Raw genomic sequence first — 21,442 nt, 5'->3', positions numbered from 1 at the left:
TTGAGACTGTGGTCCCAGCTCTATTCAGGTCATTTACCAGGCCCTGCCAAGTAGTTCTGGGCTGATCCCTCACCTTCCTCATGATCATTGATGCCCCACGAGGTGAGATCTTTCATGGAGCCCCAGACTGAGGGAGATTGACCATCATCTTGAACTTCTTCCATTTTCTAATAATTGCGCCAACAGTTGTTGCCTTCTCACCAAGCTGCTTGCCTATTGTCCTGTAGCCCATCCCAGGCTTGTGCAGGTCTACAATTTTATCCCTGATGTCCTTACACAGCTCTCTGGTCTTGGCCATTGTGGAGAGGTTGGAGTCTGTTTGATTGAGTGTGTGGACAGGTGTCTTTCATACAGGTAACGAGTTCAAACAGGTGCAGTTAATACAGGTAATGAGTGGAGAACAGGAGGGCTACTTAAAGAAAAACTAACAGGTCTGTGAGAGCCGGAATTCTTACTGGTTGGTAGGTGATCAAATACTTATGTCATACCTATCATAAAAATGACAGACCTCTACATGCTTTGTAAGTAGGAAAACAAATGAAATACTTGTTCTCCCCATTGTATATTGTATTTTGTTGAGTGTTTTTCCTTAAATTTAATATGGAATAAGTATGTTGTCAGCACTGTTACTTTCATGACTAAAAACTATTTTCTCTTGGTTCTGTATTATCCCGATGCAACAAACATGGTGTGCAATGATTCGAACATCTAATCACAATAAAACCACAGTACCAAATTAAAATACATATAAAACTGTAATAATTACAACACTCAAATGCCAATTCAGTGGGCATTATTATAATATTGTATTTTGAGTTTCATGGCAGTTCCCAGCCCAACATGAAATGTTGTTGCATCGACAGAATTGGCAGGTGATTCTGATATGTTAGCTATGAAAAATGTGGATGTGAGGAGTGGAAATTAAAACAAAAATTGGGACAGGATAAAAATTTGGGGTAACAATGTACCTAACTTTAGAATAAAAAAAGGGAAATGCATACAGTGGATATAAAAAGTCTGATGTCAAAGAATGAGACAAAGATAAATCATGTCAGAACTTTTTCCACTTTTAAAGTAACCTATAATTTGAACAATTCAATTGAATAACAAACTGAAACCTTGAAGGGGGAAAATGAAAAATAAAAACTCTTATAACTGGGGATATGGCTGTGTTCAGAATTAACCAATCATATTCAAACTCAAGTCATTACACACATGCCATCATTTAAAGTGACTCTGATTAATTAATTAAAGTTCAGCTGTTTTAATAGGATTTTCCTGACATTTTCTTAGTTGCATCTCAGAGCAAAAGCCATGGTCCGCAGAGAACTTCCAAAGCATCAGAGGGATCTCATTGTTGAAAGATATCAGTCAGGAGAAGGGTACAAAATAATTTCCAAAGCATTGGATATACCATGGAACACAATGAAGACAGTTATCATCAAGTGGAGAAAATATGGCACAACAGAGACATTACCAAGAACTGGACGTCCCTCCAAAATTGATGAAAAGACGAGAAGACTGGAACCGGTGCCTTAGTCAGGGTGGAGGGAATTATGAACAGTTCCAAATACCAGGCAATTTTGGCACAGAACCTTCACGCGTCCGTTTGAAAGATGAAGAGGAAGTTTACCTTTCAGCACTACGACGACTTAAAGAGTGGGCAAATATTGCCATGTCAAGATGTGCCATGCTAATAGACTCCTACCCAGGGGCGACTGGTCATTTGGGGCAGGTGGGGCACAGCCCCCCTGTTGTCAACAGAAAGAACTGCAACAAAATTGTTATTTTTATTTCTTGAAGATTACTTCCTATAATTTATTATATTTATTAGCATCTTCCTAAATGGCATATCATTTGTGTTAGGATTTTATTTAATGTTCGTTGATTCCTGCCTTCAGACTGCGTTCTGCCGATTCGAGTTCGCAGTAGTAGGCCATAGGCTAAGCGTGAATGTGGGGCTAGCCCCTCTCTCACAATGCCGTGTACATTGTACATGTGAAAATATGAATACGAATGCTCAGAATGTTAGTTTGATCAATGTAGATCAAACGAATTTGATGCCAATTGGGGCTGACAGCCGGTAGCTCCACTACAGCGTCATTTCGTATTTCAGACCTGATTGGTGGTCTGTCTGTCTGGCGCCAACATTAGTCGGCAAGAAGAGCGAGGAGGGTAGGTTGTCTTAGCTAGCTTGTTAGCGTCACAAACACCAGATAACTTGAGAAAATAAAAAAAGTGGATTTCATACTCGAGCACCAGTTTGAAACCTTTAATTTGGAGGAGAACCTTGAAGTAAAGCGACATGGTGCACATCAGCCATGGGATATTGTCATCACTCAAACTGCTGGCAAATGTTTAACGTGGAGTGTTTTTTGAAGAAAAAGTTGCTAACGAAAAAGAAGGAACTCCATGTCTGCTATTTGGTGGAGATGGTACTTGGTCGAGGAAAACATGAGGGCAGCGGGTGTCATCTGGACAATGCTGTGAAATTGGGCTTACTTGGAAGGGTAAATGTTCTATTGAGGAGCATAACAAACAGGTGGAGGAAAACAGGTATGTTCTCAGTCGGAACATGTATTAAACTGTGTGGAAAATGTGTGGACACCGCACTGCAGGGGCACTATGAGTCGGTGGACTCCCTGAATCCTGGAATAATCGGATGCACAGTTTGTTCACCTCTATACTCACCAGCTGAACCTGACCTTGCAGCAACTTTGTTCAGCAAGGATAAACACCCTGAAGGTGTTTTTGCAGATGTTTTTCTCTTGCGCTCCAAAACGTGGCAACACAGAGACGCATTCCAAGGCCACCCGCTGTACGATGGAACTTCAAAAGTAGAACTGTCAATGCAGTTTGGGAAAACCATGCTGCGCTGCTCCTGTGTATGGAGGACATAAGCGCACACAACCAGGATGGGATGAGGCCACCATAAGTGAGGCGTACAGCCTGTCAAAAAAACACAGGGGCAGAGCCTTTCTGCAGCTGCTGGAATCTTTTTTCTTCCTTATGCCAGACGTCTGTGTTTTATACAACACTTCTGTTGTGATTGTGATCTGGAGTGAGAGCTGCGTTCAGGTGCACTATGTCGTGAGTGCATAGCGGGTAGAGGGCGCGAGAGGATGGAGCTGGGGCAGGGACTCTTCGAGGACCTAACAGTTTTGTGGAGCCACGCTGTTTGTTGATGTGTTAAATAAACACATCAATAGCAAGAGGGAGTTTTGTAGCTTTACTGGTATGTATCCTATATTTTGAAATGGTTTGTGCCCCACCAATTTCTGACATAGAAAAATGCCACTGCTCCTGACCAAAAAGACTGAGTGCTGTAATAAAATCCAAAGGTGCTTCAACTAAGTATTTGTTTAAGGGTGTGCACACTTACGCAACCAGGTTATTGTGATTTTTATTTTTTTCCTCAAAGATTTCAGTTTGTTTTTCAATTGAATTGTTCACATTATAGTTAATATTAAAGGTGTAAAAGTTCTGACACAATTTAGTTCTGTCACTTTTTATATCCACTGTATCTATGTCAAAAACTATCAAACACAATTTTATCAAACGATGCATTATCTTTAGTCTTCAATCATCACACACACACACACATCACGATCCATCTAAGTGCTCGCTCATGTCCGTGATGTCATGGCCAATACTGCAGCAGGATGGCATTTAGCAATGGCTGGTTGAGACAGCTTTGTTGTGCCGCTGCATGTTTGCTCCCCGTGGCTCTGAGTCTTTGTGGCGGTGTCCCCCAGGGTGCTGGTTGTTATCTGTGCTGCTGGGCCTCTTCCAGTGTAACAATCTTTGGGAGAGGCCCTCCAGAGCAGTCTGTCTGAAGCACAATGGAGATGATACCTTTGGAGTATGTGGGATTGGTTGTCCCCTTACCAGTCATGGGTGAAGAAACGACTGGAAGCTTGAAAGAGAAGCAGCTAAATTCAAACCAATACAGGCATATTTAGATTAATTGTAATAAAAGGTCTAGACGATGAGGATTTTTTTGTTTAGAATTTTTTCCCACTACAATTGAGCCGTTCATCTACATCAGTCCTTGCAGTTGAAAATAAATGAGCAGAGACAGTTTGCACTTTACTCTAACTCCGGGGGCCTAATTATGTTGATTCATGCAGATTTGAGCCTTTGAGGTTGAGGTGAAGTGAATGAGGCTGGAATGATGGTTATAGAGACATTTTAATTTTTTGTGTTGGATATCTGGTGAATAGTCAATGTGGAGCTGGAGGGAAAGGGACGTTTTACAGCTGCACTGTCTCGTGCTCCTTTGTTCTTACACATAACACACATGCACATTGACACAGACACACACTCTAACACACAGACGGTCTCTTGGGGTCCAGCAGAGTTCTTCGGTAGAGTGTCAGGAAGGAGGGGCTGTGGGGAGGCGAGGGGGGTCACTGCCTTCACTCTTCACTAATCATCTCCTCCATTTTCTCTCATAAAATCTTCTAGGCTCACTTCATCAAAAGTCCACAACCTTTCTTTCATGATATGGGTCTTCCCTCCCCCTTGTTTTCATGTGGACATGTTCCATGATGAAATTATATATAAATTATATATATAAATATTTTGTCTTTGATGGTTTGCCTAGTATTTTATATTGTTTTTCATTCAAATTTCTTTCCTTTTAAAAAGGGACTTGTTTTCTTCAGCAATTTAACATCCATAAGATTCTGCAATAACAGTTATGGCCAAAAGTATTGGCACCCTTGCCCTTCAAACAATCAATCAAATAATACAAAATTTCTTCTATGAAATTGTGCAAATCTTTTGGTATCCACGTATGTATTTATTTGGTTTGGAGTTGATTAAACCAAAAAATCTTAATAATATAGTAAATCTTAGCTCATTCCACAACAAAATCCTAAAATGGCACAGAATATCATTGGCACTTTCTAGTAGTTAGAAATAATTAGATTTCAAGCAGGGGGTTCTCCTTTTCTTTGGAATTGAACATACCTCAATATGAAAATCACTCATTCAGTCAATTTTAATGGAGCAAATTATGCATTCTCATGGAGAAAAGAAAGAAAACCAGAGAATTGTCTTAGGAGGTCAGGAGGTCTTTTTTCTGTGACTTGGCCGCAAGAGAATACTAGAAGGAAGGATTTTTCCAATGGTGAAGAAAGCACTTTGATAACTTCCATACAGATTGAAGCTGACCTTCAGAAACAAGTACAACAGTTTCAAATCACACCATCCATCAACTCAATGAAAAGGGGTTGTAAGGTAGGGACCCCCCCCCCCCATTACTGAGAGAGACAGAGAGAGACAGAGAGAACATGCCACAATCTTTCTGGGACAATTTCTTGTGGACAGATTAGACCAATTCGATTTTTGGTAAATGCATCCAGATTTAAATTTCATAGAAACCTGTGGAGAAATTAGAAAACGGTAGTTGAGTGAAGGCATCCAAGGCTACAGAAAGCACTTGATATCAGTGATTTTAAAGGATATATCCAGTTTTTATGAAAAAACTATTATTTTTCAGGCAATTGTGAGTTATTTAAAGAAAGTTCCAGGGGGTCAATAGATTTGGCCACAACCCTATACATAGAAGCTAGAAAATCTATTTCTATATTGTATTGGCACTTAAAATCATTATGATATTGTATCGTCGTAATATTGTGCTGCTCCAGTCCCATTTTTCTCAAAGGATTTGACATTCAATTTGAGTCTTAACCTAGTCCTGTCCTTTGTTCACACTCACACTAGCAATTTGGGTGTAAGCTCATTAATTACAGTGTTAGCTCATTGCTCAAGGGCACAATCACAGGTTTTTCATCTTAGTAGATTGGAGATTTGAACCAACACACTTTTGGCCTTGGGGTACAAATTGCATGGCACTCACGCCACACTTACCTTTTCAACGCACTAATCCCCGCTGTTACACAGCACTCTGTCTTCTCTCTCTGTGTTCTCTCGTCTATGTCACTTTCTTTCACTCTCGCTTTTCTTTCTCCCAACCATTCTCTCTTTACTCTGTTCTCTTTCTCCTTTCTCTCTAATATATCACTCCCCGTCATTCTTTTTTCTTTTGTTGCTTCTCTCTCTCTCTGTACCTCATTGACCCAACTAAAATAAGTTTAAGTATCTGCCCTTGTCCGATCTGGTTCTGTTTAGAAAGTTGTTTTGTCATTATCTTGATGTGGATGTACACTGAGGACCGCGGGAAGCGGACAGGCTGAACAATCGGGACAGATCTCTCAATGGATTGGTGAATAACAAATGCTTAATGAAGCATTTTTAACCAACAAACTGATCGCATGCACAACTAATTATGTTGTACAGATGTTTTTGACATTTTTTATGTAAATCTCTGCATCGCTTGACTGGATCGCTGGCACCGAGAAACATTTCCAGTCTTTTACAGAGGACAATCAGTTTCTCCCTGCCTTCTCACTCTGCTTGTGGCCGAACAGAGTTGGGGATATTGACAGCTTACAGCCTTGGGCATCTTTTTCTTATTACTGAGAACAGAATTGAACCGTTCTCCATCAAAAGGTCTCCGCTTGCATCAGAGGTTTATTTAATATGATAGGCCAGCTAACATTTCTATTATAACCCCATTCTTGCCCAAGCGTTTACTGTTGAGAAAGTGTGACGGACGGTATGTGTGCCATATCCCTGGCTGTGATATGGAGATAGAACATCAATACTGGTACCAAACATCAAGTCTGGCCAGGACAACATCGATAAGAAAGGGATTGTGATGAATATTAATATTTTTGGAGGGGATTTAGAAACCACATTCTCTCAGTTTGCAGATTCCCTTTGTCCGTCCTTCTCAGGCCATTGAGGCAAGTCTCTTAGACTATGGCTTTTTAACTCTCGGGTTAACAGTCAAATACGCCTGTAGTAGACAGATGGCTTCTTGGGGACAGCACCCTGCTGCCCTGTTTCTCTTGGCTGCCGTTGTCTGTGGGCTTGGCTATCAGTGGGAAGAGCTTGGCTAACATGGAGGTGTGGTTGTAAGACCTGCCACACCGGGGTGTTGGGTTACTCTATGCTGAATGACAGTCCTGATCCAGCATGAGTCTGCCAGTTCTGGTCCAAGTTACAGACCTCTGTGGAGGGGAGAGTGAACCCACCTGACTCATATCAACACTGGCCATACCACAGGAACTGGCCATCCCCCATTCTATCACCTCTTTGGAAAACAAGTGCTTTTGTATCATTCAAGGAGGGGAGAGAGAGACAGGGCAGTGTTTTCTTTTTTTAGGATGAAAAGTGCACTTTGTTGCTCTTTAAAACCCATTCAGCCAGTTTTGTTTGGTCTGAATGGCAAAATGCATTGTTTCAGCCTATGCTTGTAAATGTAATCACAAACTGATGGTTGCCTGTTTACCTGTAAAGCTGTTTACATCCATCTGAGAGGTCTACGAGTGGCTAGCATATGCATGCATATTTGCACAAAAAGCTGGTTTCTATATTTTTGTGACCCTTCATTGGTTCTCGTTGGTTACTTAATGTGTTTGTGGCTAAATGTTTTATTGGAAACTGACCTCTTTCTGTCTCTCTTTCTCTCTTGTTTCCCCTCCAGTAACTGATGAGGACACTGTCAAGAGATATTACGCCAAGTTTGAGGAGAAGTTTTTCCAGAATTGTGAGAAGGAGCTCCTAAAGATCAACACATTCTATTCAGGTAAGTTTCTTTAATTTAGTAATGCTACTAAGCTTGATATGTGATAGGCCCAGCCTTCTCTGAATAATAATAACTGTTTTTCACACAGACTAAAATCCCACCAATTGAGTGTACTTAACAGTTCCTCCAGGATTACTCTGCGATATTTGAAATGCTTGATTTTGCTGCTGCAATTTTCACATCTTGTAAGGCTGCCCACATGCCTTTGTGGCAGAAGAAGAGCAAGAAAATGCCAAGAAGCCTGTGTTTATTATTTGACTTTTCGTAGCTAAATATACTTTATATAGGCAACATTGTGTTTGTACATACACCCTGGACACCTTTTTTTTTGCCCACAACTCAGTTCATCCCTTAGCAATTTCAATTATGTACAATAATGAACATTCCTCAGTCCTACTCATGACTCCAGCATTTTCAGTTTCTAACCAAAATACAGGTTTTGTGCCATCTCTGTGAATCTTTCTCTGCTCTTGGCTAAATTCCTAACACTCCCATTGTTAAAAACACTCCCATCTCTTTGAAATGCAAACTGCTCCAAGGGTAGCAGCCAAATTGCCTGGTACCCACAGTGCACACATGTATAACCCTGTTTCAAAAAAGTTGTGACACTTTTGGGACCGGGGCATGTTTACCACTGTGTTGCATCACTTCTTCTATTAACAATACTCTGTTAGCGTTTGGGAACTGAAGACACCAATTGCTGTAGCTTTGAAAGTGAAATGTATTCCTATTCTTGCTTGATCTAGGATTGCAGCTCAACAGTTCTTGTTTGCTCAACAGTTCGGGGTCTCCTTTGTCGTATTTTTTATTTCATAATGCGCCAAATGTTTTCGGCAGGCCAGTTTAGCACCTACAGAGCCATGCTGTTGTAATATGGACAGAATGTGGTTTGGCATTGTCTTGCTGAAATGAGCAAGGCTTTCCCTGAAAAAGGCGTTGCCTGGATGGCAAACATATGTTGCTCTAAAACCTGTATATATTGTTCAGCATTAATGGTACTGTCACAGTGGTACTGTCATGGGAGTCTGTTTCAAGCACCCCCAACGACTCCTTGGTTTTTAGGCTTCCCTGCACCACGTCTCTTGTGTATTGAACGCATCTTTTGCTGCTTTGAGTTCATTAGGATATCTATTTAAGTGTGATGTTAACTTCTAGTCTAGTCTAGTCTCATTCCTGTTTCCGTATGTTACATGTACTCACCTGTCTTCAGCATTGTTAGTTTTGTTATTACAGTACCTGTTTCCGTATGTTTCATGTACTCACCTGTCTTCAGCATTGTTAGTTTTGTTATTACAGTACCTGTTTCCGTATGTTACATGTACTCACCTGTCTTCAGCATTGTTAGTTTTGTTATTACAGTACCTGTTTCCGTATGTTACATGTACTCACCTGTCTTCAGCATTGTTAGTTTTGTTATTACAGTACCTGCGATGTACTGTGTTCACAGACAATGGTTTTCGGAAGTTTTCCTGAGCCCATGCAGTGATTTCCACTACAGAATTGTGTCTGTTTTTAATGCAGTCCTGACTGAGGTCCCGAAGATCATTGCCATCCAATATTGGTTTTCTTTTATACAGAGATTTCTCTGGATTTTCTGAATCTTTTAATGATATTATGTACCTTAAATGATGATATCCCCAAACTCTTTCTAAATTTATGTTGGGAAACTGTTGCACCATTTGCCTGCGCGGGTAACATGGACTGAAGGATGCTGTGTGAAATGCAAATAACAAGGTTCCCAGGGTAAAACATCTCCACAAGACCACAGATCCACCACCATACATGTACTTTCTCAGTGGGTATTAGGTTATTTTCTTCATAACCTTGGCTCTCTTCAGACCGTAAAACCTGGTTCTAATGACATTTCGAGAACTACTGGTTCCTGCATCTGTGGTTTGGTTAGAGACAGTTGTTGTTTCCTAATTACTGGACTAATAGTGGAGATGGGTATTTTGAGTGTGTAGCTATCCTTTTATGATTTGTGAAAGTCAACAACCTTTGTCTCATTTTATTCGTCTGTTGTTTGGCCTTTCTCATGTTGATGGGTCATGGAGAACCACTTAAAATTTCCCAAAGATTCAGATGAACTGTAAAATGTCTAATCTATCAGAGTATACGTCAGAGAGATTTTGTTAGAAAGACTTTCTTGGGTTTGCAAATGATTGGCACACGTTTTTGAGTAAAATAATAATTTCTAGAGGATTTTCTTTTCTTTGACAGTTTCCATTCAATTAAATGTTAGATTCATATGAGTTATTCAGTGTAAGATAAAACTCAATGGCACTGTGTATATAAGTGTGTACTGTTGAGAAAAAGTGCGGAATACAGGAAAGGCTGCGAAAATACCTGCAAGAAGGATCCACAAGGATCATATAAATGTCACATTATGTTACAGGCTATACATGTCTCCTCTCTGAAACTGATCAAGTGAGACCATTACTAGGATTGACTGTGAGCATCTGCAATTTGTTAACTCAGTCACTTTTAATGTCAAACTTGTTTGCAATCTAAGTGACATTTGGTTTGACACTGGTGTTTTGGTTTTTATCATGTCTTGTAACAATAGCAAAGAAGGCCTGGTTAATTTCAAATAGATTATGAGAGATGTCATTCCACCTGTTAGTTTGTGGTATTAAGAAAAAATGCTGCCCCAGAGGCTGCTTGTAGAATAATCTTTAACAGGCTGACACTGCCTGGCAACATGGACATTCAATATATTGTGAATCTCGTTACTAACAAGAACATACTTTATTGGTACAGATGGGAGTTTGACAGCAAGTCAACAAAGCCTACAAAAGGTGCATTCATTAGTGTCTACTTTAATTTGCCGTTCATTAAAGTCTGAAATATTTTAAAATGCCCTGCTTTTCTTCTAGAATAAGCCTTCCAATTCATCTCCTTTAAAGATGAGGCTATGCCAGAAGCCCTAAAATAAACTCAGGTCAGGTTGGCTTGCCAAAGGGAACTTGGACTCTGACCAGCATCCTGTTGCTTCTCTCTTTTATCCTTCCCCCCAATGATTTGCCATACCTGTTGCTCAGTGACCAGTACACAAATCCAGGCTAGGAGACTGGTCTTATTAGAATCAAACACTGTGTGGTGGAGCTGCAAAAGTAGATGAAATCGCATTTATATTGCGGTATTAACAATTTCCATATCATGAGAGCATGTGGGATTTTAAAATATGTCAGCTATGCTTAATGTGTGTTTTTTTACATTTGACATTTTTTTTCACCTCTTCTGGCTGTTTCCTGCACACACCAGCCCATGCCCCTTGTCACTCAAGCGGTGCCAATCCTACTCCTTGTTGTGAGATTATTAGTTTTTTGATGTTCTGATGAAATACAGTCAACCAATTCTCCCAAACAAGATATATGCTGCTTGCCACATTGTGGCAATGTTGTCAGCAGTAACAGGCCTTTTTTGCCACCATGTAAAAGCCCAAGTAATTTAGTGGGTAGAACATCAAACCAGTAACCTATAGGTCAGTTAAGCCTAATTGTTCCCTGGATACTCATTGTGGGTCAAAAGCCGAGAAAATGTTGGACATAAACTAACTCCTGACTACAGCCTCGTAATCTCTCAGTTTCCATGCCTGGATCTCCTGTTTATTCTCCAAGCTGGATTGTAGGATGAAACAAGCAATTACTGAATCTTGTTGCACAGACATCGTTATCTCCCTCTTTTCATGTCGTGTTCAATGTGTGAGCTTTACATAAGGGAATCCAAGCTTCCACAGAGAGCAAAGAGCTGTGCCAAGTAGCTTCCCTTTTCTGAAAAAGGTCATCAGGCCCCTTAAGTCAACTTCTAGCACTAAAATGTACTTTATTTCTGTGAGAAAACTACATCACAATGCAGTCTTTGTTAAATGCTATTACGGTATCGAAAATATACATTTTGCCTGTTGTTTTCCATGAAAAACATTTGTCATTATCCTTCTGAGATCCTTCAATACGCTTCCCCTATGTAGTGCTCATACTGTAAATGTCACTGGGCTTTTCAATGGTATCGCATATGTGGGGGCGTGGCCTTGATATGGTTATCTTCCCAGGTTCTTAAAAAAAATTCTGCCATTGAAAAGAACACGTTATGGAAATATAAAGTGTGTGTAATTATTAATTATAATATGTTTAAGTTTCAAATTCAGATTGTTTTTAGCAAGGGAACAAGGAATAGTTTTCCCTGCTGTGTATTGTCTTTCAAATGCAGTAAATACATCTGTACTCAAAATTGCAGCTTAGGCCGCTGGACTACCTTATGCAACTTGAAACACTAATTTCAGAAATACACTCTGTAGTGAACATTCAGATGCAACAACAGTTGTTCTCACCACTGACATTAATGTCAGTGTTTTACTGAACCCAAACACTAATGTGAAAACAGGGAATCCTTTCGTCTTTTCAGCTAACATGCTAACATCTTTGATTGTATACATAAATCTACCGAGGCTTAATTTCTTCCTACCTACTTAGGTGAAGTATGTGACTCTTGACTTTCTCACGCCTCTTGTTATGTCATGACTTGAGTACAGACGATTGGAGACCTTTTGGGCAGAATGGTTCACATAATCTACTGTTATTCTGTGAAGGATTACTGTACTTTAGGCATGAAAAGAACAGCTATTCTAGCATTCCTGTGAATTAGGTACTGTGAAATCCAAACGCTGTGTGCGCAACGGTGTGTTAAAGTAACCGTTGAACCCGGTGTTCCTGAACTCAACACCCGTGTCCTCAATGGGCAGTTTGAGACCATGCTTGGCTTTGGCTTATGAGTAGAATGTGTGGCGGGCTGCAAACCGCGGAACTAGGCTGAGAGGACTGATACTGGATCTTAGCCAGTCCAGGAATGTGTCCGTTAGAGCTATAGAAAGCTGGGGGAAATGCGATGAGGCTTGGGGAGGGGGGAGGTTCTGGGTGAGAATGTGGGCCATGCTCCAGAGCCACTTGTTTGTCTCTAGCTCTCTCAGGAGGGAAATTAACCGTGTACTGATCTTGGCATTTGGACTGCTGAGTGCCACATTTTCATGTCTGCAAGAACCTAATACTCTCCTTCCGCTTCCATGTAATGGAAAGGAGAGCAGTGAAATACTTTACTACACAACTACTACAGGTTATTACACACTCACCACGGCAGGACTCACTACGACACGACTCACCACTACAGCACTCACCACGACAGGACTCACCACGACAGGACTCACTACGACAGGACTCACTACGACAGGACTCACCACGACAGGACTCTGTGACAGGACTCTCTATGACAGGACTCTCTGACAGGAGTCTTATCTACTATATGACTTGCTACTACAGGATTTACTATTACATAACTCTCTATTGCAGTCTGTCAGTAATTACTATTTTGGTATTAGTTATTTCTATAAATAATTTATTAGGTTAGGAAAAGAAAACACTTATTAGCCTATAGCCTTTGCTACTTAAAACAGTTTTAAAACTTTTTTTCAACCTCCACCATAGAAATTGGAAGGATGTCTGTGATAATCATGTTTATAACACTGTGATCATCATGTTTATAACACTGTCAAATATTTGCTTGCTTAGTTGAAGATGGCCCATCTCTGTGTATAGTCCTGTCTATGACACAGTGTGGTTTACTGAAAAAGCAAACCAGGTTATTATAACGATCTACATTTATTTTACTTTTGTATAAAGAACATAATTTCACTAATCATAACATATTTACATATTTATTCAGTTCATATTGCATTTGGTTGGAATCTGATCTCTTTCTGTTAGGATATATATCCTTAAAAGGGCATTTCATTATAACTCAGGTACTTTCGTGGCCTTTACCTCTGGGATCACCCGATCAACTTACCTCCTTTTATTTATCAGACCTCAGTGTTAATCGGGTGACGGCGCAAAGCGTCTTTGGTTATTTCACACTTGCCCTAGGATCTTTTTAGTTAGATTTTACGTCTTTGGAGGGGTTACACCGAACTCAGTTTACCAGGCACTGGAATGTAGCGTAAGGCGTAACTTGACCTACTGCAAGGTCAGTTAACTTCCACCCTGGCATATGACACGCGTCCTAAGTCTGGAACGGTCCAATCGATCAATCCTCCGACCGAGGAACTTTTTATGTTGCCACCCGGCGGTTCCTAACGCTCAACAATATTTGTGGTTGTGCTTATTTAGAACCGGTTCACTCACCGAGCCTGAGGTACTGAGAGTCGCCCCTATCGTACTTGCATTGGCTTTATATAGCCTTTAGGTCCCCTTATTGTCCGATCAGACTATTTTCTGGTTTTCTCCAAGGTGTGGGTATTTCCCAGCTATAACTCACAAACCCTTTTTAAAACTCTTATCTGCATAATTGCTGATTCTCTGTCCGTCCGGGCATTCCCTGCTCAGAAGGGGTCAGAGATCAGATATTTTAGTATGGCGGGGAATCAAGGACCCCCTGATGCAGCCCCAGCACCCCCTGACGCAGCCTCAGCACCCCCTGATAAGATTTCAAAATTAACTTTGTTCACCACCGGTGAGCTTTGTGTCGGTTGGCGAGAAGTTTAATATCAACACGGCAACACCATTATCATGACCGTTATTACGCCCTGATCAAAACAGCTGCCCGCTCCTATGGTGGACTTAAAAAAGTACACAGCATTGTGGTTCAATTTCCACCAAATCTAAGAGTGTTAAACCCCATGCACTACTTTCTGCCTATTTTGGCTACTGCAATGTAACATTGTGAAGCCAATTCTTACACATGCCCAGATACTGTGTTTGTATGCAAGCGACATTTAAAGACACCTGTTTCTAAAGTTCTCAGTATGGAAGAGGTTACTTTCAAAACTAGAACTATCCGCCGTCAGATCTCAGAAGTTGAGTTCTGTCTTGGGATACTTTGGCCATGAAACTTTGACACAATCACATTTCGAATTATGAATCTCAGGTGGAATGTGGAATTACGATTGAAAATAAGAAGTTACGGTCTTAAAAGTGAAATGTCAGGATCAGAATTATCGATAGTTAGGTAACAATTTGCCTATCCCTATCTCCTGTTTAAAACAAAGCTTTGTAGCTGGGAAGCTGACAGAACTCTTAGCCAGGTTGATAGCCAGAGCTTTTGGCTATTTTTACCATCAGAATGAAATAGCACGTTGAGGCCTAGTGTTTCCTTGTGTTTGGGCCAAATAACGGTGTGTTTGTTATGAGAAGGCCTAGGCATCTGTGCCATTAAGGCTTAGTTGTATGAAGGCTTACATTTCCTTTGCTGTTTTTTTAAATGAGGAAATCAAAAAATAATTTGAGATCAATATAACCCAGAGTGCACTTCCAATGTGTAATTGTCTGATCACCCGAAGATAGTTCCAAGCTGTACACGCTTCTTCCTGGTTCTGTTTGATAATTTATTGTTTGTGTCTGTTGTCTCTGTCTTGCGACAGGTCGAGATATTGTTTTCAGTGATGAGGTACAGTAGTTCCAACAGTGGCAAAAGTTGGTTCCAGTCCTTGCAAGTAGTTAACATGACTTAGTTCAGATGTTCATACAATGCCAGTCACATCCAGGTCTATGGATAAATTACCTAATTGAGTGAAGAGGACAGGCTCTCATTTGAACTACAATGCACTAAGTGAGCCAGTGTGAAGTTTGTGTTGCTATGGCCTTCACTATTACATTTTGACTTGACTGTAGACCCATCAAGCTGAAATGTCCAGCAATCAAATTTGTGTTCATATGATAAATCTTTTTATTTTCTGTCACATCTGAGTCTGTAAACCAAGTGAACGTGTGAAGGGAACTTGCTTTAATTTGGTGATTTTGGAATTCGGACAATGTATATATTCCCTCTTGCAGAGAAACTTGCTGAAGCCCAGAGACGTTTTGCCACACTGCAGAATGAGCTACAGTCTTCTCTTGATGCGCAGCGTGAAAGCAACGCGCCAGGCATCCGTAAACGCAAGACGGTGTTCCATCTGTCCCAGGAGGAGCGCTGCAAACACCGCAACATCAAGGACCTGCAACTCGCCTTCTCCGAGTTCTACCTCAGCCTCATCTTATTGCAGAACTACCAGGTCAGTGACCAAAACACCAAACACTATACCTAGATACAACATCAGCCTCATCCTGCTGCAGTCCTACAAGGTTAGTGACCAAAACCCCAAACACTATGCCTAGATACAAAATCAGCCTCATCCTTCTACAGACCTATAAGGTTAGTGACCAAAACCCCAAACACTATCCCTAGATACAACATCAGCCTCATCCTGCTGCACACCTACAAGGTTAGTGACCAAAACCCCAAACAGTATCCCTAGATGCAAAATCAGCCTCATCCTGCTACAGACCTATAAGGTTAGTGACCAAAACCCCAAACACTATCCCTAGATAAAACATCAGCCTCATCCTGCTGCACACCTACAAGGTTAGTGACCAAAACTCCAAACACTATCCCTAGATACAACATCAGCCTCATCCACAACTCCATATTTCTGTTTGATGCTGGTTCTAAATCTAAAGTCTCTGTATTTCAGTTTCTCACGCTTTATCCACATCTTTCCACCTCTTTTAGGGTGTCTGTTTCTTTGTCCATTTCTCTCTGAATCTCTTGCTTAATTCAGACTTGTTTGTCTCTTCCAGAATCTGAATTTCACAGGTTTCCGTAAGATCCTGAAGAAGCATGACAAGATCCTGGAGACTCCCCGCGGGGCTGATTGGCGTGTGGCTCAGGTCGAGGTGGCACCCTTCTACACCTGTAAAAAGATCACCCAGCTCATCTCTGAGACAGAGGTACGAACTTGGAACAGAAGCCCCAAGTGGACTAGACAGTGAACAAACATTTAGCTTTTTTGGATCCAAAACGTTTTTTTTCTGTAGCATAAGGCTGCTTATGTACAAGTAAACCAAGCATGCGAGTTCATCACAGAATACCCATTACCTTGATGTTGCATGTTAATCTGAGAGGTATCAGGTCTCATTTTAACTTCTTTGTTATGACTCACCCGGGGATTGATCTTCCGACCTTGCCGTCTCAGGTTAAACAGTCTAATTACAAGGCCACTCAGTAAATATTAATATTTTCAACTGCACATTTCTCATTCCAGCAAATTGTGAACCAGGTCTTTGATGTCATTTCTATGTCATTAATTTAGGGACTGGAAATAGATACTCTTGTACATGGCCTTCCATGGAAATCGAACTCACCTCCCTGGTGTTGAAAGCACCATGTTCTACCAACTTAGCTTCACATGGACCCTAAACACCAATTGAATATTGCATTATTAATCATCACTAATCAATAGTCTTGCTTTTCTTGTAACATATCTTTTATGTATTTGTCAGGCTCTGGTGACCACAGAGCTGGAGGGAGGGGACCGTCAGAAGGCCATGAAGAGGCTGAGAGTGCCTCCACTGGGGGCAGCACAGGTGAGACACCACACCAGAGCTTTTATAGAGGATCTGTTATAATTCAGTGGTCATTTAAGTAAACTACTTTTCAAGTTAGTACTGCCATCACTTTGACTGAGTACCAGTCGTATTAACTAAGATTCCAATCCCCGCCACTACATGTTATTCAAAAGTTTTTCACATATGATATAGAGCATGGAATTAAGCTAAAGAGATTGGTACCCCAGCTACCGTAATTCCAGCCCATTCCAGGATCTCATCAACATCAATGTTGTTCGGCAGAGCAGAATTCTTCCCACTCTTCATGTCCTTCCTACTCTGTGTGTATATGACACACACACCCTATTCATCCCAGTGGTATCGATCCTGTAAAAGGCTTTCCAAGCCAGGCTTGGACAAAAAGCTGTTCCACTGGGGATGATGAGAAAGACCTATAGAGTGCCTCACATTCCCAATAATATTTCCATTATATTCATAGCTGTATTAATATGAATCCACGCTGAATCACACCTGATCCAAATGGCTTGTCCACATTCCCAGTGGGAACCTTCATGTGTACCTTTAACACAGAAAAAACCCTTGATGTTAATTCCTTTAGATGTAAGCACACTAACATTCCTATGAAGGTACAGTAAATGATCTGCAGTGTAACCCGGGAAAAGGTTAACTGTATGTTGTGAATGGTTTAGCTACACTGGATAAGTGTAGCAAAATTTATGTCAAGCTAAATTAATTTGAGATCGCATGGTGTTGTTTTCCAGCTGGGCACCTGATGTCATTAAAATAAGGCCTAGAACATTTATCATTTATCATTTAGCAGATGCTGTTTTACAATTTACAATTGCATTTGTCTGAAGATGGCTATGTGGGAAAACCATAACATTTTGTAAAAGTTACTTTCAGTCAATGAAGTAGCTATTAGGAAAGTTACTCCTAGAATGGCATAGTAGGCAAATCTACTAACTGCTTGCTGCTCATCTCTGTTATTGTCTTATCGTTCTTCTGGCAGCCTGCTTTAGCCTGGACTACCTTCCGCGTTGGTCTGTACTGTGGGGTCTTCATCGTCCTCGCCATTGCCTTTATCCTCACTGGTACGTTAACACACAAGCATGCTAATAAAACATATTGTGGTGGGTGTTAGTAACAGACTAACAGGCTTTAAAGGGAAACTTAAGATGTCCATGCCTAGTTTATTAAGTCAGGATATTAACATCAGATATTTGAGAATGAGATTTCAGAATTTTTTCCATTCTTTTGCAGGTGCTGTCCTCATCCGTTACGAGAACGTGTGGCCTCTGGTGCGCATCTACCGAGGTGGCTTCCTGCTTATCGAGTTTCTCTTCCTGTTGGGCATCAACACCTATGGCTGGCGCCAGGCGGGGGTCAACCACGTTCTCATCTTTGAGCTGAACCCACGCAGCAACCTCTCCCACCAGCACTTGTTCGAGGTAAGAGAGAGAGAACAAGGGGAGGCGTGAGGACAGCAAACAGAATTAAAAATACAAAAGGTCGAGAAAATATTAGACTGCCCGACCACCAGAAAGAGGCAATGGAATGGATATTCCATCTATGGACCTTCGCTAGTGTTTGGTTTTGATTCACATTACCAAAGCTTATGCCTCCTTATTACAGAGTTTGACTTGGAAATCAGTCTGCCACCTTCATGCGTTCATGTCTTCCATAGATTGCAGGGTTTCTGGGCGTGTTGTGGTGTATGAGCATCCTGTCCTGCCTGTACTCGGAGTACACCATGCTGCCCATGCAGATCAACCCGCTCATCCTCTACGGCTTCATGTTCCTCTTCCTCATAAACCCCTTCAAGACCGGCTACCACAAGTCCCGCTTTTGGCTGCTCAAACTGCTGGTGAGCACCTCCTCAACTAGACCATGTGGATTTTTATTGTATTATTACAAACAAATACAATTAATGAATCAATCTAAGAGCTACATTTATTAAGGAACTATAAATGCGTGTCGACATCTCTTATTTGCTTGTTTGTAATGTGTCAAGTATTTTCGGCTCTGTACACTGTATGAAATTGGTAACTGTCATGGAGTGTATCAGAGGGTGGATATTTAAAAAAACACAGGAATGCAGTATTCACAAGTCACAAAATCTTAAATCAGTATCAACAGAGTACTCGACTGGTGCTTCTGTGCGTGCAGAACTGTATTTTGATATCTTTCTGATGCTGTGTTGTTTTTGGGCCCTTTTTTGTCTTATGTTTGCTAGCCAAGGAATGTGGTGCCGACAGGAGTGTGTGTGTGTGTGCACGCACGTGCGTGCGTGTGTGTGTTTGTGCGCGTGCATGCATGCATGAGTGTGCACGGGCGCGCGTGCGTGCGTGTGTGTGTATGTGTGTGTGTGTGTGTGAGAGAGACTGAGGCCAGGCGGGTAAGTGATAATAGAATGCAGTCGGGTCCCTGGGGAGGTGGCGGCTGTGACTGTGCAATCATTACAGGGATAAATCCATCAGTATTCTGCTGCCCCCTACTCCTCCATCCAACCCCTCCCCCGGTTCATCTCCACAGCTACACAGCCCTCCCAGACTTTTTCCATAGCCCCCTCTCTGGCTCTGATTGGGCTTCACTGGGGCCTCGCTCACAAATCAAGACCTGGTTGCCTGGTGCTTTTGTTTATGCAATAAATACATGTAGCAGAAACATCATCCTCTGGTTGACAAGATTTGCTGTGTCCGAGCAGGATGGTGAGAGCTAAAGATCGATAGGGACATAGATTGACAGGTAGACATTTTTAATTAGCCCAAATATAAAACAGGAATAATCAATCCTGTTTGACATTTGCAGCTGAGACAATCTAGGAATAGGTGTGGCTGTTTAACCCACAGAGAGATATAGAAATGTCAGGCTAACGCTTGAGGCAGGAGGGGGAAAGTATCATTGCCAGTCACCCACAGTCTTCTTCACAGACTTCAGAAAACATACCCAAACATTATTTGACCAGATGGCATTAGTCTGTATTAAGTGCTCTGAGGCTGACCTCTTGGTGCTCCCGGATCGTCCTGTTTGTGTATGTGTGTTGTGTCTGGTGGGACAATGGAAAGTGACATACTCCAGTGCTCCACCAGCCATTCACAAAAGGCCTGTTGAATGAGGGACAAATTGAATCACTTCAGACAGAGCCTCATTAGAGGTTTCCATGTTTATTCACCAGTACATTAAGGATTACTGTAGGGAAAAATGAAGACTCCCGGCTGGTACAGTGCTCATGCCCTCTACACATTCCAGCTGGCTTAGAGCACAAGTATCTTGCTCTTTGTTCTCTACTTCTCTACTTTGTTCCCCCTCCAGTGCAGTATGCAGTGTATCTAGTGCAGTATGCAGTGTATCTAGTGCAGTATGCGGTGTGTTCAGTGCAGTATGCAACTGTATTTGACATTGAAATTCTTGTCTGTTAACTCAGTCTGTCCTCTCCCCAGTTCCGGGTTTTCACAGCACCGTTTCACCGGGTGGAGTTTGCAGACTTCTGGCTGGCCGATCAGCTCAACTCTCTTGTTATCGTTCTGATGGATCTGGAGTATCTCATCTGCTTCTACAGCTTCGAGCTCGAATGGACCAACCGCAAAGGCCTCTTGCCCATGTTAAATAGTAAGTCCCATTACAATTAGTACTGTGTTTTCCTGAAGACAGCCACTGCGATACAAGCAGGACTTAATTGAGCTAACTGCTTAAGGTTAACTCAAACCTACATGTCATACTGATCAGTTTAAGCACATCCGTTTTACTGGCCGTTTTCTTGGCAAACACCGTACAGAGATGGGCTGGTCAAGCTCTGCCCTGTCTGTGTGTGTCAAGTCTCTCAATGTCACTTTGTTGGTGTGTCGGTTGGTTCGTCTGTCTGTTTGTTTATGTCTGTCATTTTGTTGACCTGTCTGTTGTCTGTCTGCCCACCTACTTTTCTGTCTCCCTTTCAGAATCTGTCTGTCCGCCTGATTGCCTGTCTGGTAAATCAGTTGTTAATGGTTTTCCTCAGTACTCCGTAGTGCAGCTTTCGGCTGTGGCTCAGCGAATAAGCAACCAGGGTTTTAAATGGAACCGCTTGCATTTAGCGATCTGAATAACACACTGATTAGCTGTCCACTCAAAGAGGACTGCAACTGCGGCCGTGTGTTTGCACGCGCATGTATTTTCATGCAGTAGAGAGGGGGAGGGATTGAGATGGGAGATAAAGCAGTTTAGTCTAGTGGAATGCCTCAAGTCCAACCATCCAGACTACAGCTAGTCCACCAGTGATGCCCCCCCCACCCCCCGAACATTTATCTCTGTGGAGCCACCTTATATAAACTAACGTGGTTCATCCCATACCAACAGAACTAAACTGAACAGTTTAAACTGTAAGAATGTTTAATACTCAAACCGTCTACAAAATACACATGTGGTTGTGGTTGAT

General features: G+C 41.6%; 1 protein-coding gene across 1 annotated transcript in view; it reads left to right on the top strand.

Annotated features, from left to right (window-relative positions):
- xpr1a (xenotropic and polytropic retrovirus receptor 1a) overlaps window positions 1–21,442 on the top strand; it is an 88,463-nt gene that overhangs the window by 48,755 nt on the left and 18,266 nt on the right. Inside the window, exons 3-10 of the mRNA XM_013135088.3 lie at window positions 7,559–7,660; window positions 15,481–15,698; window positions 16,264–16,413; window positions 16,966–17,049; window positions 18,041–18,122; window positions 18,292–18,479; window positions 18,716–18,895; window positions 20,472–20,640. Coding sequence (XP_012990542.1) covers window positions 7,559–7,660; window positions 15,481–15,698; window positions 16,264–16,413; window positions 16,966–17,049; window positions 18,041–18,122; window positions 18,292–18,479; window positions 18,716–18,895; window positions 20,472–20,640 — 1,173 coding nt within the window. The remainder of the gene's footprint in view (window positions 1–7,558; window positions 7,661–15,480; window positions 15,699–16,263; window positions 16,414–16,965; window positions 17,050–18,040; window positions 18,123–18,291; window positions 18,480–18,715; window positions 18,896–20,471; window positions 20,641–21,442) is intronic.

This window comes from Esox lucius, chromosome 8 (assembly GCF_011004845.1).
Source record: "Esox lucius isolate fEsoLuc1 chromosome 8, fEsoLuc1.pri, whole genome shotgun sequence".
NCBI classification, from domain to species: Eukaryota; Metazoa; Chordata; class Actinopteri; order Esociformes; family Esocidae; genus Esox; species Esox lucius.
The sequence above is the reverse complement of the archived record's forward strand: the minus strand, read 5'-3'. Positions and strand labels throughout refer to the sequence as shown.